Genomic DNA, 17,249 nt, shown 5'->3' with positions numbered 1-17,249 from the left:
TGGTTTTCACTTAAGGTTTTTGCCTTGTTTGTGACTCACTTACCACTACACACACTTTAGACCTGACTCTGCCACTTCCTAACTGGGGCTCTTCCTCTGGAGCTTTTCCTTGATCCGTAAAAACATTTGGGTTGGTAAGTCTAAGTAGAGAAGGAAGGGGATGGACATGCAGGTTGCAAGAAGATAGGTCAAGACAGGACTTTCCTAGTAAGAACTATAGAAACACTGCTTTGACAGTGTGCTGACTTGGTGTGCAACTCAGAAGAGACTCAGGGAGCATATGTGGGTTGTATCGATCCTGGACCAGGCTGACATCTGCTCTAGCTGGTGTCTCAGGTTCTCTCTTCTTGGTAGTACTGATGAAACTTGTAGAAGTTCCACCACCCTCATGAATTTGATCAAATCCAAATGACATTTTAATGGCAGTGAATGTTTCCTTTTAAATTAGCAACTGTAATTACCTAGATTCCCCTTTTCCTGTCTTCCTCTGCCTCATCTGCTTGTCTCTTCCTGTAAGTATCTGAATTAATTTTCCAGACTAACCAACTCCATTCTCTCAAGAACTGGAAGGCAAGGAGTATCAGACCCACACAAAGAGTAAATACCTTAGAGCGTATGAAGCTGCTCATTCTTTATTTGGAAATGGAAGCAAAGCTCTGAGAAGTCAGGTCACAGTCATTGTGGTCAGCAGCAGGACCACCCACAATGTAAGGAAGTTTGGGGTCTGTGCTCTAGGTTTTCCCAGAAATGCCTTAGGGATACCATCAAAAACATTAAGAACTTGCTTGTTCAAGGCTGGGGCTTATAACTTCCCAGGCATGACCTCTACAATTGATGGGTGCTCTTGACCACAGACATTCTAGTATCCATGACAAGGACCTACAGTTTGTGACAGTGGGAATTTCCAGCTCACTGGTAACTTCCTGGAGGCAGCAATATCTTTGGCAGGAAGCCATCTCTTCTGTCACCTTGGCCACAAGGCCCTGCTCCAGGCCTTGAATTGATAATCCACAGGAGTGGACCCTTCTCCTGAGTCATTCCCTCCTGGAGAGGCAAGGATAGAAGAGGGCAGCTCTTAGGACCCATTGGCACCCTCAGTGTCCACCCCTGGCCTGGAGGTGCTGGCTCTGTCCTCTGGTGCTTTGGCGGTGGGCCTTAGGTCTGGATGCCTGCACGACAGCCTGGGCACCGGAAGTCGGCCTCCCTGGCAGCCTGAATGCTGCAACCAACACAGGCCACATGGAACCAGATGTCACAGCCATCACACTGAACCCAGGCCACTGTCTCTTCTTGGGGTAGGCAGCAACAAGGGGCTGCACAGGGCTCCCCGCCCCCAACTGCAGGGGGAGCCCTGGAGTTGCTCAGTGGGTGCTTCCGAGGACGCCCGCGTCGATTTCTGAAGGAAGGGACACAAAAACCAAGGTCACTGGAAACCTGTAGAAGCCTGGAATTTCTCCCCTGGATAACTGCAGAGGGACCCCATAGAGATTCACTAGACTAATGGTGAATCTGGCTAGCACAGCTAACCCAGATCGTGTCATCACAACAGGTGTTCCATCTCCCATCCCCACCACCCATGCATTTAGGTACATCTCAACCTAGGGCTCTAAAAGAACCAAAGGCAGTGAAATAAAGCCAAGTTCACTTACCCACTGGGTGTCGGTGGAGTTTTCTCTATGCGGAGTTTTTTCCTAGGCTCTGGCAGGACTGGTGAGGGGCTCTTGGGAGCCTCTCTCTCATCATCCAGTTCTTCCAACACGCGGTGAGCCGACTTCCTCCGGTTTCTTGGGGGTGGGGCAGAAGGGGCAGTCCCCACTTGCCCGGTGGGAGTGGGAACAGGCGGACTCTGTGGCCCACCCCCACTCCGTGAGAAGGTGAGGGGCTGCGAGTGGAGCTTGCTGAGGCTGCCAATGGAGTTGAGGATCAGCGTTGCTTTGGGGGCTGGGGAGAGGGTGCTGAGCGGACGCTGTGGAGCCCCCTGGGAGGGCAGCATGGGCCGGAAACCAACCCCGGTTCCCTCTTCTCCCCTAGACCGTGGGGTAGTAATGGCAGCAAAATCTTGAGGTTTGACTCGGACTTGCTGAAACAAGTAGAACTCTGAAGGGCTGGTTCCTGGGGGCCCTTCAGGGCCAAAGGTCAGAAGATCACCATCATTCAACTCCAGCCTGTGACCCCTTGGGAGTCGGACATTATTGACCAAAGTCCCTGTTGATTATGGGGCACCAGACAGATACAGAGAACGACAAAAACAAACGACTGGTCAGCAGTGGAGAAATCTGGTCCTGTCTGGTTTTCTGGGAAATATGAGGAAGAACACATGCATGTCATGAAATCCTCACATTCTAAGTCCCTCAGTAAGTAGGTGCCATCAGATAAGAAACTCCCTGGGAGCCAAGAATTTTTTTTTTTCCCTTATGCTCTCCCTCAAGGCACATGGAATGAACTTCCCTCAATCCACTGAGGTCTGGGTCTCAGAGATGCTCACTCTCAGTTCCAATTAACAGCATAGCTCAGACTATCTTGAGTTCAAATCCAAATTCCACCATTTACCTGTCACGTGACCCTGGACAAGTCAGCCTCTTTATGCTTCATTTTCTTTGTAAAATGAGGCATTTGTGCTCACCTATATTTAATGCACATAAAACAGTTCTTGGCGCATAATAATAAACAGGAAATGAATGTTGGCCAATTGAAGTTATCTAATCCCCACAACACTCCTCACTTTCAAAGACATATTTTAGCTAAGGAAACTAAGACCTAGAGAGGTGAAGTGGCAGGTCTGAGTGATGTTATCAGGGGCCAACAGCAGAACTCGTAAACCCAGGCCTCCTGAGGCTGCCTAACTGCCTCCAAGTCAGGGAGTAACGCCCATGTCCGGATAATTAAAAGATAATTCAACATAAAACACAGCTGCCCTAAGGCGAGGACAAATGTCTAAACAATCTGGAAACTGAAGTCTAAGCTTGCCCCCTCACTGCCCACCATGGTCTCAGAACATCCCCACTGTGATGCCCCAGTCTGTGGATCTATCTCCCACCCACTCTATGAGCTAAACAGGATCAGCCCCACAAAGAGCTTCCGACACTGCACATTTCTGATGGAAAGACAGAAGTCTGCATGACAACCGTCCATCCAACCTGATGGGGAGTTTGGGAGGCCGGCAGAGTCCCTGTGGAGTCTCTTAATTCATTCCAGCCCAAAACTGCCACTGCCCCGGCATAAGGCTGCTCTGCTCACTCCTCACCTTGGCTGCTGTGGTTCTCCAGGCTGACCCTCCAGTCATCACCCTGGCGCTCCGCATGCAGCTCTGCATGGACCCCAGAGATGAAGCCTGGCTCGTGCTGTGGCTGCAGGGTCACATCACAGAGGTCGGCCCTACAGCCCAAACGGTAGGTGCAGCCAGCTCCACCGGGGGGGTGGAAGGTGTGGAGATCGACACCCTTGCCGACCCCTATGCGCAGCAGCTGGAAGCAGGGCAGCATGGGCGGGGCCCCCTCGGCACCACCTCTTCACTTCAGGAATCCATCACCTTGTCCACTTTCCTGGGCCGTGCACAGCTGGCCTAAATTCACTTTCCGTCTGATGCAAACTTGAGCTATCCTTTGTGCAATTTCGACTTTGAGCACACTCCCTGAGTAGGGCAAATTCAGGGTGCACGGAGCCTAGGATGCGATGTAAAATTGGCTGTCAACAGCTTTGCAACGGAAAAAATTTGGTGAAAGTTCCAGTGTAGTGCAAAATAGAAGGCGTCCTGTGGCACGAAGTTGAATCGGATCCTCAGGCCGCAAAATATTCCAGGAGCCTTCAATCTGGGCAAGTCAACAATACATTAGGCAGCTTATAGGGAAGTTCGAACTGTAGGTGTGGGGGGGCGGGGGAGGGGCGCTGCTTCTGTGTGATATACTAACTTGCCACTTCAGTGTAATTTAGAGATGAGAAGCTTCTTCCTGTCAAACCTGCTTTTCCTAATAGAGTAACCTTCCTGCTAGCTCACGCTTCACTCTTCTAACCAATTCCTCATTCATAACTAGCTAGCTTGAACCCCAGTGGGAAATGTACTCAGTCACCCCTCAAAGGCAGTGCAAACGGGGCTCTACGTTGTCCAACAAAGTGGATCTAAACCCCTGCTTTCTGGTTTCTTCAGGTGGGATAAAAACAGAGGAAAGGGCTTCCAGGGATGATTCAAGACAAATCCAGCCTTTTCCCTCCCCGCCCCAGCCCGGATTCGTATCTACCGCGCTGTGCAGTCTCGGAATGGTTCCCTCTCCAGGTAATGCCAGCCTATGCCGCAGCCCAGGACCTCTCGGGATCGGCCGGGGTTGGTGCTCCTGCGGCTGTTTGACAGCGAAGAAGCCAGGGCCAGGAGGGGCGCGGTCTCCGCGCGCGGGCATCGTCGACCCCGCCTTCGGAATTCCCGGGTCCGGACTTCGAGCGGAGTGAGCGCGTCCCCCGAGCCGTTTCTGATTGGCCATCTCGTTTGCCTTCCTTCTCTCCATTGGGCGACGCGCTGGGATCTCCCGCCTTCCACGTTTTCTGATTAGTTCACAAGTTTTCCCGGGTTCCCGGAGTTGGGAGGAGCCGCCAGGGCGCGGAGAAACCCCTAACGCCTTAATTGGGCCTGGCTTTAGACACTACTGCGCCTGCGTGCGCCGCTTCCCCGCCTCCTTCCGGAGAGGTAACCCTACAGGCTTAAGAGTGTCCCGCCAACCTGCCCGCTTTGCGCAGGCGCGGCCAGGGATCCAGGCAGCGACCGGGAGCTAGGTGTAGGGGGTGTGGCCAAAGGGCTGTGGGTCTCTCGCGCTGGGTAAGGGACATTCGGGAAGAGTCAGTTGGGGGCGGGAAGGGGCTGAGACGGGGTGCGGGGGTGGGTTCAGGGGTCCACCGGGCGGAGGGGTGTAAGGGCAGGGTAAAGGAACAAATGAGGTGGTCAGAACAGCCTTAGAGCTCAGCGTCCAGCAGGGCGAAGACTCAGGAGGATCTGGGAGAGAGGAGGGAGGGAGTGCAGGCTACTGAGACATGAGAGGGTGAGGGGCCAGCATAATTCCTTCAGGATAAAAGCAAATAGTGATGTAGGGAGGGATAGGGATCCCAGATTGGGAGAAAAATAGATGAATTCGGGTGGGAGGGTGGGGAGATCTTGACAAGCCCTCTCTGCTCTAGGACTCTGGAGAGGCAGGTGGGAGGCAGGAATGGAAGCTGAAGGGACGATAGAGAGAAACTGAGTGGAAAGTTGCTGGCACGGTTTGGATAAGATGTCCGAAACTAGCTGGCTTTTCTGCTAAGGAGTCCAGGCTGCCTGGATTCCCCCAGGGGTTCTGGGGAGGCATTCTGTGCTACATGTGGCCGCATTCATCAGGGGCCAGGCCTTGGGCCAGCGCTCTAATAGGGAAGGACCCGGGAGTCATGGCTTGGTGGTGTCTGGATGGGCTTCCCCAGGGTCTTGGTGAGCCATGGAGAGAACTCTGGAGACTGGGCTCACGGCCCCTGCATCGCATACCTCAATTGTCACCTTCATCCAGGAACTGCAGAGACCATAGAAACTTGAGGAGGAGGGTAAAGGCACTGTCCAGAATTCTAAAAGTATGAGTAAAACTTCACAGCCCCTCAGCCTGTCTCAGTAAATTCTCTCCACCTCATGGCTGTTGCCATAGTCTGTCAGGAACCAGACTGAGACAAGCAAGGGATCTTGGGGGTACTTCCTGCTTCTTTTGGGAAGTAGAATAAGAAAAGCTAAGAGTCAGATGGACCTGGCTGTTATTTAAGGATTATGACTTTGTTATTGTAGGGGCTCTCTTTTTGGAAGGAGGCCTGAAAATTGAATTGGAGTGTCCTTGTTTCTCCTATTGTTCAGGGGGGCATAGATGGCTGTACACCGACTCTAGAGACTTCAAATAATGTGGAGATGTTTCGACCTTCAGGTCAGTGGGACCTGGCATGGGGACTGGTGATTGTGTCTCCCTGGAGAACTGAGTACCTTTGTCCTTACGATTCTTTAGGTTCCACTGGGCTGATTCCCCCATCCCACTTCCAAGTTCGGCCCCTTCCAACACTGCCGAGAATGGCTCCCACATGGGCCTCAGACACTCCCCTGGTCCAGCGCCCAACCCATCAAGATGTTTTAGAGAGGCGGCCAGACAACCAGAGACCTCAAGTGACCATGTGGGAACAGGAAGTTTCTGGCAAAGGGCAGGAACCAGAGTGGAGAGGCAGGTATGGATCTAATGTTACTGTTCTCTTGGACTTGCTTGCCAATGACCCTTCTTGACTGTAATAGAGTCCTTACCCTCTTTCAACCCTTAGTTCCACAATTTGTTCATTTTTTTTAGAAGCAATTGTTGGTGTCTACAATGCATAAATAATAGCAGTGTGCTAGATGCTAGGGACAAAGATAACAAAAATAAATAAGATATCCTGATATCAAAGAATTTTAAATCCTAAGCGAAGAAATTGGTTGACCCACAGCTGATTGTACTAAGCGTAGAATAAGGCAGGCTGAAGAAGTGTGGGCTGGGTATACAGACTGGGTGCTGTAGTAGTACGAGTTCATCTGGTGGAGCTGGCCATGCTCTCTATCAGTGTGTTGTCTGTGAAAATTCTTATTCTTGATGTTTCATGTGAGTCTTTTCCCAAATGTACTGGACCATCCTTCTGCCATTTTGTTCCTGAGCAGGATTGCAGTTGGGTCTACTTTGGGCCCTGTCAAAGGGAAAGAAGGAGGATGATGAAAGGGGAGCGTGAGAGTGTCAGGGGATGAAGGAGGATGATGAAGGGGGAGCATGAGAGTGTCGGGATGGAGACTCTGTGGCTTGTTTGGCTACCCCCTAGGGGTCCTTTGTCCAGTCACTTAATTTCTGTAGGCTACAGATCCTGTAAAAAGGTATTGGGGAGTCCAATGGTTAGGATTCCAAGCTTTCACTGAAGGACACATGTTCAGTCCTTGCTTTGGGATCTAAGATCCCACAAGCTGCACGGCACAGCTGAAAAAAAATTTTTTTTACAGTGCTCTGGTTCTGGGCCTCAGTGAGGGAACTGTGTCAAGAATCATCTTATAAGCTGGTTTCAGCTCTCTAGAGGTTGGGACTTTGTGATTTATTGAGATGCTGCCCTCTCAGACTTCTCATGCAGGATATCTAACAGTTAAATAATCTTAACTGGCGCCTGGCCTTGCCATACTGATACTGGAAGCCATCACCTCTCTTTGTACCTCCATCAAACTTTTCCCTGCCCTTAAGTCAGAATTCAGCAGTCTCAGTGTCCTTCAGACTTCTCCAATTCAGAATGTGTAGCCTAATGATGTGGAGAAGACGATGGCACCCCACTCCAGTACTCTTGCCTGGAAAATCCCATGGACGGAGGAGCCTGGTAGGCTGCAGTCCATGGGGTCGCTAAGAGTCGGACATGACTGAGTGACTTCACTTTCACTTTTCACTTTCATGCATTGGAGAAGGAAATGGCAACCCACTCCAGTGTTCTTGCCTGGAGAATCCCAGGGACGGGGGAGCCTGGTGGGCTGCCGTCTATGGGGTTGCACAGAGTCGGACACGACTGAAGTGGCTTAGCAGCCGCAACAGCAGCAGCCTAATGATGTGCACGTGTGATGGTTAACACATCTGTCTGTATATTGCCTTCAAGAGAGGTTATGGTCCATGAACTCAGCTAGCTTTTCAGGTCCTGTGGACCCAGATATGCTTAGTAGGGCTGCCTTGAATGATGATGGTGACGGAATGCAGAGATCCCCATGGCCCAGCTTCATTCCCTGCATCCCTCCACATAGGAGCAGAGGGATCCTCTCCTCTTCTCTTGTCTCCATTCATGCCTTGGCCGCTCTCACCACCTGACTGACCTGTCCCACCTATGCTAACTTGTCTCTGAAGGTGCACGGAATTGGCAGGGTCACAGGCCCTGAGTCAGCAGGCTGAGCTGATCTCTCGACAGCTGCGAGAGCTGCGGCGGCTGGAGGAAGAGGTCCGGGTGCTACGGGAGACCTCGCTGCAGCAGAAGCTGAGGCTGGAGGCTCAGGCCGTGGAGCTGGAGGCACTGGCACGGGCGGAGAAGGCTGGCCGCGCTGAGGCTGAGGGCCTGCGTGCCGCTCTGGCTGGGGCCGAGGTTGTCCGAAAGAACCTGGAAGAAGGGAGCCAGCGGGAGCTGGAGGAGGTTCAGAGGCTGCACCAAGAACAGGTGAATGTGGGTGTGGGGAAGGCTTGGCTGCCCAGTGGGGAGCTAGGCGGGAGCTCCCCAGCAAAGAGCAGGCTTTGCCGAAAAGAGCGATGAGGTGTTTGGTGAAGGTAAAAAAATACAGGTGACCTGGAAAGAGGGAGAACTTGGGTGTGTTGGTCATATTCAGATTGCCCTTTTCCACTCAGACTCAGGTGACCTCCCATCCCCTGAAGCCCTGCTTCCTGTTCCAGGGGGAAGTAGTTTGTCTTCCTACTTTACTCCAAGTACCCAATTCATCTGGGAGCATTGGGAAGGGGAGTGAGGGGTGTGGGAGGGGTCCTGAGGTGGACTGGGAAGGGGAGATTATTCAGTCATAAGGCATGTATCCATGCTCCCTCTTTGCCATTCCTGAGACAAGAGCTGGGACACTGGGGTGAGCAAATCAGTCAACTCCCTGTCCTCGTGGGTGGAGCTGACAACCCAGTGGAAGACACACACATTCAGTGCCTTATTTAACTATAATTAATTACCTGTGATCGGGAGAAGTACCATGAAGGAGGACAAAGGAGCCCCACTGGTCGAGGGGCTGGGGAAGGTCACCCAACCAGTTCGGAAATGGAACCATAAAGATACTGAAAGAAAATGAGGGTGAATTCCTTTGTGACTTGGGAATGGGAAAGACTTTCTACCTATGAATCAATCCAGAGCATTAAAGAAAAGATTGATATATATTGACTTTATAATACCAAACTTAGGAATGACAGAGTAGAATCAGAGGATAAATCATGGGCTTCCCTGGTGGCTCAGCTGGTAAAGAATCAGCCTGGAATGCGAGTGACCTGGGTTCGATCCCTGGGTTGGGAAGATCCCCTGGAGAAGGAAATGGCAACCCACTCCAGTATTCTTGCCTGGGAAATCCCATGGGCATTGGAACCTGATGTTATAGTCCATGGGGTCACAAAGCATCAGACACGACTTAGCAACTAAACAACAACAAAAGGGTGAATGACAAACTGGGGGAGAATATTTCCAGGTCATACCACAATAAAAAGTTAATATCCCTACTGTGTAATGTGTGCCTAGAAACCGATAAAGGAAGGACAGCAATCCAGTCGAAAAATGGACAAAGGGGGTCGTTCAAAAGAAAGCTCTTTTCAGTTCATGAAAGATGCTTAGTGATAAGCAGTCGACATTTGTGTTAAATCAGAGTTGGCTGGTGGGTAGGCCTGTGGGGAGGCGATGGGCTGGTGCATGTAGATGTGCATGGGAGGGGGCCAGAGAGGCTTGAGCACAAGCGACAAGACAGGCTCTGGGGCCGTGCTGGAGTGTGAGGCCTTGGGCCCGTTCAACTTTATAGTTTACCTTAAGAGCAGTGGGCAACCATTGAAAGGTTTCAACAAGGAAATGACATGATCAGATTTGTATTTTATATGTAGAAGTTTTGTGATTCGTGTCCAAAAAGCTCACAGTGACTGTGGTATGGAGATAGGGCTAGAGGCAGGCAGGCCGGAAGTGAGGGCAGCCATTTCCACTCCTTCGCCCGCCACAGCATGACTCCTTCAGCGTATCTGACACCTTTACCACTGCTGGAGGTACTGTGAGAAAGAGACAAGCTCCTTGCCTTCCTGGCTTCCTTCCAGATGGCAGGAAGTAAATAGTAAGCAGGTGCAGAAGCAGGATCAGTTTGTAATGATAAGTGCAGGAAGGGCAGGAACAGATGACGGGACTGGGTCGGGGGTGGGTGGGGAGTAGCAGCCCCGGGAGGCGATGTCATGGAGATCTGAGGAGCTGGGGGAAGCAGGCCTCTGGGTAGACTCTGAGGTGGGAAGGAGCAGACTTGTTGGGAGTTCGGGGGGCGGATGATGAGAGAGCACTGTGGCTGCAGCAGAGTGGGCAGTGGAGAGACAGGATGTGAGCTCAGAGGCTAAGAGCTGGCAGAGGCCAAGGCATGATACAGGCTTCACAGACCCAGGGCAGAAGCTGGTCTGAACGCTGTGGGAAGCCACTGGAGGATTCTAAGACCCTCAGAAGATTGTTGCCATTGTCCAGGCCAGAGATGAGGTGGTTTACCTCAGGCTGGTGGCCCTGGATATGGAGAGAAGTGACAGTATTCTGGGGGGAGGCCTGACAGGAGGTGCTGATGGCCTGGAGGGTGATGGGAAGTGAAGCGCCAAGGATGGTCTCTGTTTTGCTGTGTGCAGTTAGATGATTTCTCGGGTGATTGTCCAGGGTCACAGAAAGTGAGAGTGAAGGCCAATGATGAAGCAGGGGGTAGATTTGGAAAGCCCAAGTGTGGGCCAGCTGGCCCCTGCTGAGTCCTCCCTTCTCTCTGCAGCTCTCTTCCTTGACCCAGGCTCACCAGGAGGCCCTTTCCAGTTTGACCAGCAAAGCTGGGAGCCTGGAGAAGTCTCTGAATAATCTGGAAACCAGAAGGTCAGGGGAAGCCAAGGAGCTGGCTGCGGCCCAGAGGGAGGCTGAGCTGCTGCGGAAGCAGCTGATGTGAGTTCCGGGGGGTGGGCGACCCAAGGAGGATCTGGCAGTTGGTGGGGTGGTGGGGAAAGTGGGTCTCCAGGGTGGCCCCCTGATGGCTCCTCTGCTCCCACCCCAACCCTAGCAAGACCCAAGAGGACTTGGAGGCTCAGATGACCTTGGTTGAGAACCTGAGAAGGTATGTAGGGGAGCAAGTCCCTCCGGAGGTCCGCAGCCAGGCATGGGAATCAGAGCGACAGGAACTTCTAGAAACCGTCCAGGTGAGAGTGCTCGGCCTGGGACGGAACACGGGGGCTCAAGTCCTGGGCAAGGGCCCCTGGAGAAGAACATAGGCCCCGGGAGAAAAGGCAGTGCCGTGGAGGGGTGCACAGGTTGGGTGCCACCGGAGGGCCACTGGCAGACCTGATGGAGGTGGCTGCCCGCTGTCCCCACCCCGCCCGCAGCACCTGCAGGAGGACCGGGACAGCTTGCACACCACCACTGAGCTGCTGCAGGTGCGCGTGCAGAGCCTCACACACATCCTCTGCATGCAGGAGGAGGAGCTGGCCCGGAAGGTAGGCCCCTGGCCCAGGCCCCTCGGCCCCTGTGCACGGGAGGGGTTGGTGTGCCATTCCCAGAACCTGCTGACATCTTTCTTCCCCTGAACACCTCTCCTTGCTGTGGCTCCTGATGCCAGGGCCAGATAGGAGAAACCAGACCCACCTCCTTCCTCTGCTCCCCCAGGAGCCCGCACTCCCTGCTTCCTCCATCTGCAGGTTCAGCCTTCAGACTGCCTGGAGCCCGAGTTCACCAAGAAGTGCCAGTCCCTGTTGAAGCGCTGGCGGGAGAAGGTGTTTGCCCTCATGGTGCAGCTGAAGGCCCAGGAGCTGGAACACAGAGAATGCGTGGAGCGACTGAAGGGACAGGTTGCCTGGAGCCCACTTCCTCCTGTGCTCTCCCCCAGCTCCCTGCTCCTTGCGGAAGGGATGGCGTTTATTCACCAGATAATTGGGGGGCTCCCCTGTGCTGGCTGCACAGCCCTGAGCAAAGGTCTACAAAGAACTGCTCTTGTAAGGCTTACACTGTGAGGTGGGCCAGCCTTAGGTAGGGTGGTCGGGGACAGCCTCTTCCAGGAGGTGACAATGTTCAAGGACCCGTGGGTGGCATGGGCCGAGGCTGTGGGTCCTTATGGGCAGGTCACAGGGCAGTTCCTCAAGGTGTGGGCACATGGAACATGCTTCTGGAAGGAAACCTGGACTCAGACTCCATTCTCAAGAACTGGGCTTCTTGTCTCTCAGTGTGGCCTTCTTTCAGAGACCTCTGCACCTGCCCCTGCCTTCCCAATGCTTCCCCCACCCCCACCTTACAGCTTTCTGCTCTGGACCTGCCTCCTCTCCTTCCCCAGGTGGCAGAGCTCCAGGAAAGAGTGGAAACCCAGTGCCAGGAGCAGGCCATCCTGCAGCGCTCCCTGCAGGACAAAGCTGCCGAGGCGGAGGTGGAGCGGATGGGCGCCAAGGTCAGTGTCTAAGACGGGCAGAGGCTGAGGGATGGTAGGGAGACCCCAAGCAGGGACCCCTTTCTTTATCTCACCCTTCCTAGGCCCTGCAGATGGAGCTGAGCCGCGTTCAGGAGGCCCGGCGCCGCAGGAAGCAGCAGGCAGCCCCAGCGGAGGAGCAGCTGAGGCTTGTGGCCAATGCTGTCAGCAGGTATCTGGGGTGAGGGTGGGTGGAATAGCATTCCTGCTTCCCCAGCTTCCTGGGCATCTTGAGGTTTAAGAGCCTCGGGCAAGTGGGACTGGAAGGCTGGCCGTCTGGAGGAAGCAGGGCTGGATGTATCTAACCCTGTAAAAGTCTGTGTTTGTTTTCTATGGGGCACCCCCCCACCTCCACCTTGCCACATTCTCACCAGGGTCACTTGTTATGACTCCTACCCACTGCATGTTTGGCTGAGATGAGGTTAACTTCCTCCTGCAGTTAATAACAGCTTGAGCTAAACAGAGCACCTAGTAGGAAATGCAAGAGATGCGGGTTTGATCCCTGGATCGTGAAGATCCCCTGGAGGAGGGCATGGCAACCCACTCCAGTATTCTTGCCTGGAGAATTCCTTGGACAGAGGAGCCCGATGGGCTACAGTGCATGGGGTTGCAAAGAGTCAGACACGACTGAAGTGACTTAGCACAACACAGGAGGATCACCACCTTCAGAACTGTTCAAAGATGGGGAGTATAGACACTTGATCTTTCTTTCTTTCTTTCTTTAAAATTTTGCAGGCAGGTTCTGTTGAGTTGGAAAAAATTTAACCTATTTTTTTTCCTTTAAAGTTGACCCACAGGCATACCTTGTTTTATTGTACTTTGCTTTATCATTCACAGATATTGCATTTTTTACAAGCTGAAGGTTTGTGGCAACTCTGCATTGAGCAGGTCTATTGGCGCTATTTTTCCCCAACAGCGTTCTTTTCAAACTAATGCTGTTTTTAAATGTTTAGTTGTTTTTTAAGACATAGTGCTATTGCACACTTAATGGACTACAGTATGGCATAAACATAGCTTTTATAAGCGCTGGGAAACCAGAAAATCTATTTGACTTTTGCTTTGCGGTACTGCTTTGCCGTATTTGCTTTGTTGCAGGGGTCTGGAACTAAACCCACAGTATATCTGAGGTCTGCCTCTACTTGCTTACTAGATATTCCGTCTGTTAATGAAGCGTATGCCAGTTTCCTTTTTAATCAGTTGCAAGCCTGTCTCTCATACCAACTTCTGAGGTGTTTCCTTCACAGCTATTGTTGTAGAACCTTTAGAAACTAGATTGCTGAGGAGATGCGCAGGTTTCTTTGCAGAGGTAACAACCCTTCCTCGGCTTTGGATGTCGGCTTCAGCTTCTCTTCCCCTTGGGTTGATCCCCCTTCCTTACTTTCTCCATGTACGTAGCAGCGCAGGATAGAGGGGTTGAGTCTTTTGGAAATGAGGTGGGGCTGAGGATTTGGTGACCTCGTGTCCTCTCCAGCTTTCAGACCTGGCTCCAGGGCACCGTGGCCGAGGTGGAACGCGCCGCAGCACAGCTGCCCAGCCTCAGCAGCCGAGTCAGCTACGCCGTCCGCAAGGTCCACACCATTCGGGGTGGGTAGGGCAACTGCCAGCCGCACCCTGCCCCTGCCCCTGCCCCACCAGCGCTCTCATCCTACACCTACCCTCCTGCCTCCTCCCCAGTCCGAGCATCTCCTTACGCCCCTGTTTCCCCTCCTCTCTGCAAACGCACCTCTCACATTCTGTGCCTTTTCTCCCCAGGCCTGATGGCTCGAAAAGTGGCCCTTGCTCAGCTGCGCCAGGAGAGGTGAAGTCCGGGCCACTTTAGATTTACTGGGGGGCAGGAGTACTGGGCTTTAGGGTGTTGGTTGCTGGGACCTGAAAAACACAAGGATGGAGGAAGGATAAGGGCTTAGGGGTCAAGCAGCTGGGTGATTTCCCCCATCTCTGTTTCCCTTCCTGTCTCAGCTGCCCGCCACCTCCACCGACCACAGACATGAGCCTTGAGTTGGAGCAGCTGCGGGAGGAGCGGAACCGTCTGGACGCAGAACTGCAGCTGAGTGCCCACATCATCCAGCAGGAGGTGGGCCGGGCCCGGGAGCAAGGTACGCCTGGTGCTTGCCAGTCAGTGAGCATGAGCCGGGGGGCCAGAGTCGGGGCCTTAGGGAGGAAGAGGAGGAGGGAAGAGCTGGGGTCTAGGGCAGGGAGGAACCTGAGTGGGCACCTCCTCTTCCCAGGGGAGGCAGAGCGGCAGAAGCTGAGCGAGGTGGCCCAGCAGCTGGAGCAGGAGCTGCAGCGCACGCAGGAGTCCCTGGCCAGCCTGGGGCTACAGCTGGAGGCGGCTCGCCAGGGCCAGCAGGAGAGCACGGCAGAGGCTGCCAGCCTCCGGAAGGAGCTGACCCAGCAGCAGGAGATCTATGGGCAAGGTGTGCAGGAGCGGACAGGGGCAGTCCCGGGGTCGGGAGTGGTGGGCACCTTAAGCCCAGGCTCCCCTGACGCCCTGTGTGCACCTCCACCCCAGCGCTGCAGGAGAAGGTGGCCGAAGTGGAAGGTCGGCTGCGGGAACAGCTCTCAGAATCCGAGAGGAGACTGAACGAAGCTCGTAGGGAACACACCAAGGCTGGTGAGAGTGGCTGGGATGCACGTGGGCTTCCAAGAAGGAGGAAGTGTTGAGGCATGAGATTATTGTCAAACTATTTTGCAAGCTTTTTCTGTTTGACGTGTGCAAGTCATGAAGTTATCAAGGAAGATGAATTCTCAAGTGGTAAACACCCTTGTATAGCCAGTGCCCAGATCCAACAATAGCACTTGACCAGCCCCAGATCCCCCCAGCTCCTCCCAGTCACCCCCCTCCACAGAGGCAACGTGACATGCCAACGATTACCCCCAATTCTTATTGGGAAGAATTTCAAACACTTAGCCAAGTTAAAAGAATCATGTAATGGATACTCATCTGCCTTCTCCAGTGAGAGCAGCATTTTATAACCTTTGATCACATTTCCTGTTTATCTGTATAAATATACAGATATTGATATACACATATTGATATATATACATTTGGGGGGGCAGTTATTGAGAGTAAGCTGTAAACAACCTGACTATTCAGCTGCATCTCCCACAAGGAGAATATTTTCCTATGTAACCTCAATACCATGGTCACACTTTAAGAAAATGAATTGCACAAAATCTGATATCCAGTCCCTATTCAGATTTCCCCTCCAGTCCTCCAGGAAGCTTCAGGGATGGGGGAGGTACTTTGGGTTCATAGAGTCACAAGATTCTAGAGCGTCAGCCACCCCTCTGTCCATACAGAAGAGACTGAATGCCACAAAGCATCCGTGGCTCCCTGAGTCACAGAGCTGGGGACCCCGTGTGCCGCCCATCCTTCTAGGCTTGTGTTCTCACTGCCTTGCAGCCTCTAGGCTGCCAACACCCATCCCCTCTGTGGCCTGGCTTTCCTGCAGTGGTCTCCCTACGCCAGATCCAGCGCAAAGCCACCCGGGAAAAGGAGCGGAACCAGGAGCTCCGGCGCCTGCAGGATGAGGCCCGGAAGGAAGAGGGGCAGCGGCTGACCCAGCGCCTGAAGGAGCTGGAGAGGGACAAGAACCTTATGCTGGTAGGAGGCGGAGAGACTGGGCCCTTCATGGGCTGGTTGGGGAACAGAGCTGTGGAGAGGGGAGGGGACCCTGCCTGGGCTCGGTGGCGTTTAACCCTCTCCTTCCCAGGCCACCTTGCAGCAGGAGGGTCTCCTCTCCCGTTACAAGCAGCAGCGACTGTTGGCAGTCCTTCCTTCCCCGTCGGATAAGGGCGTACCTGTGGAGCCCAGCCCAAAGCCCTCAGAGTCATCAGCACCCACACCCCCGGCAGCGGCCGTCTGCACCAAGGAGTCCATCAAAGGTAAGGGACGGAGGGCAGGGGGACCCTGGGAACCTTTCCTCCAGGCACTCTGCAGGGCTTGAGCCTTGTTCTCTGTGACGCTGGAGGCCCACAGCCTGCCTTGGGCCAAGAGCTTTCTCCCTTATAACTCTCCCACGTCTGGTAGCAGCCCTGTTCCTCGGCACTGTTACTGACAGCCTTGTCCACCTCCTGTCCCTCCAGGATCCCTTTCTGTCTTGCTCGACGACCTGCAGGGCCTGAGTGAGGCCATTTCCAAAGAGGAAGCCATTTGTGAAGGGGACAGCCAGACCTCTTCTTCAGTCTGCCTCTGACCAGCTGTGAGGACCAGGAGGATGAGGATGGAAGGGGAATGGGTCGGGAAGGAGACTTCCTTCAGCCGCCCTCGGGGACACCAGCCGCCAAGATGTCATGAATTCTCCCGTGGCTCAATAAAGATGACAACAGTAGGAGTCGTGGTTTGGACAGTTCTCTCTGGGAATATAAGGAAATTTTCTCCCTGTAGCCTCTCTTGTCTGGGAAATGTGAGAACCAGTCCCTCATACAGCTCTTCCTGTAGATGGTTCCTTTTTCAAAACCCTTTTCCTAGGCTGCCCAAGAAGTTTTTGGAGAAGCTCCAGGTTTTATTCTTAACTTTAGTTTTAAAACTACCTCTGGAAAATGGTCAGGGCAAGGGCACAAGGCCTATAAAACATTCACGTGCTCAGCAGGAATCACAGAGCCAGGCAGCGTCCTGCCTTGAGGGGGCCACTGGTGGGTTTGATTAACGGGTGGGTCCCTGCTCCCAAGACACTTACCTTCTGGTGGGAGAGACAGACAACGGGCTGGTACCTACATGAACAAGAGAATGTTTCAAACAAGTGCTGTGAAGAGGAAAAAAATGATAGTGACATGGTAGAAACTAGCTGTGTGGGGAGGGGTGGCTTTAGATGAGGGGACAGGCAGGGCTTCTCTCAGGAGGGATGTGCTGCTGGGGCCAGACTGCAGTAAGGAGCGGGCTGTGCAGCCATCTGGGAGAAGCACCAGGACGGACAGGTCCTGAGGGTGGCGGGAGCCCAAGGGAGGGTGCCGCCGGGAGAGGCCAGGCCTGGTGGAGCTTGGGTTTTACTCTAAGTCAATAAAAAGCCCTTGGAGAGAGGTTCCTGGTGGTCCAGTGGCTGAGACCGCGCTCCCAAAGCAGGGGGCCCGGGTTCAGTCTCTGGTC

General features: G+C 53.5%; 2 protein-coding genes across 8 annotated transcripts; one reads left to right on the top strand and one right to left on the bottom strand.

The window, feature by feature from the left end:
- Positions 603-4,467, bottom strand: TCF19 (transcription factor 19). 2 transcript variants are annotated; one of them, XM_005701708.3, is made up of 4 exons: positions 4,236-4,467; positions 3,245-3,809; positions 1,650-2,205; positions 603-1,396 (listed from the first exon to the last, which is right to left on the bottom strand). In XM_005701708.3, exons 2-4 carry the CDS (start codon positions 3,480-3,482, stop codon positions 1,156-1,158), a joined length of 1,035 nt encoding a protein of 344 aa, XP_005701765.2. In that variant the 5' UTR covers positions 3,483-3,809; positions 4,236-4,467; the 3' UTR covers positions 603-1,155. The 2 variants fall into 2 exon arrangements, with proteins under 2 accessions (XP_005701765.2, XP_005701766.2); XM_005701709.3 differs by having other exon boundaries at positions 617-1,396; positions 3,245-3,662.
- CCHCR1 (coiled-coil alpha-helical rod protein 1) lies at positions 4,252-16,497 on the top strand. Of its 6 annotated transcripts, none has more exons than XM_005701716.3 (18): positions 4,252-4,270; positions 5,852-5,918; positions 5,997-6,210; positions 7,875-8,178; positions 10,493-10,656; positions 10,772-10,907; positions 11,091-11,201; positions 11,403-11,552; positions 12,032-12,142; positions 12,226-12,332; positions 13,632-13,744; positions 13,913-13,958; positions 14,120-14,256; positions 14,389-14,577; positions 14,673-14,774; positions 15,616-15,767; positions 15,919-16,048; positions 16,250-16,497. In XM_005701716.3, exons 2-18 carry the CDS (start codon positions 5,903-5,905, stop codon positions 16,357-16,359), a joined length of 2,292 nt encoding a protein of 763 aa, XP_005701773.3. In that variant the 5' UTR covers positions 4,252-4,270; positions 5,852-5,902; the 3' UTR covers positions 16,360-16,497. The 6 variants fall into 6 exon arrangements, with proteins under 6 accessions (XP_005701773.3, XP_005701768.2, XP_005701770.2 ...); XM_005701711.3 differs by having other exon boundaries at positions 15,877-16,048; XM_005701713.3 differs by lacking the exon at positions 4,252-4,270 and adding an exon at positions 4,675-4,804 and having other exon boundaries at positions 15,877-16,048.

This window comes from Capra hircus, chromosome 23, assembly GCF_001704415.2.
Source record: "Capra hircus breed San Clemente chromosome 23, ASM170441v1, whole genome shotgun sequence".
In the NCBI taxonomy this organism is placed as follows: domain Eukaryota; kingdom Metazoa; phylum Chordata; class Mammalia; order Artiodactyla; family Bovidae; genus Capra; species Capra hircus.
Note: the sequence above shows the minus strand (reverse complement) of the source record. Positions and strands in the feature narration are given on the sequence as shown.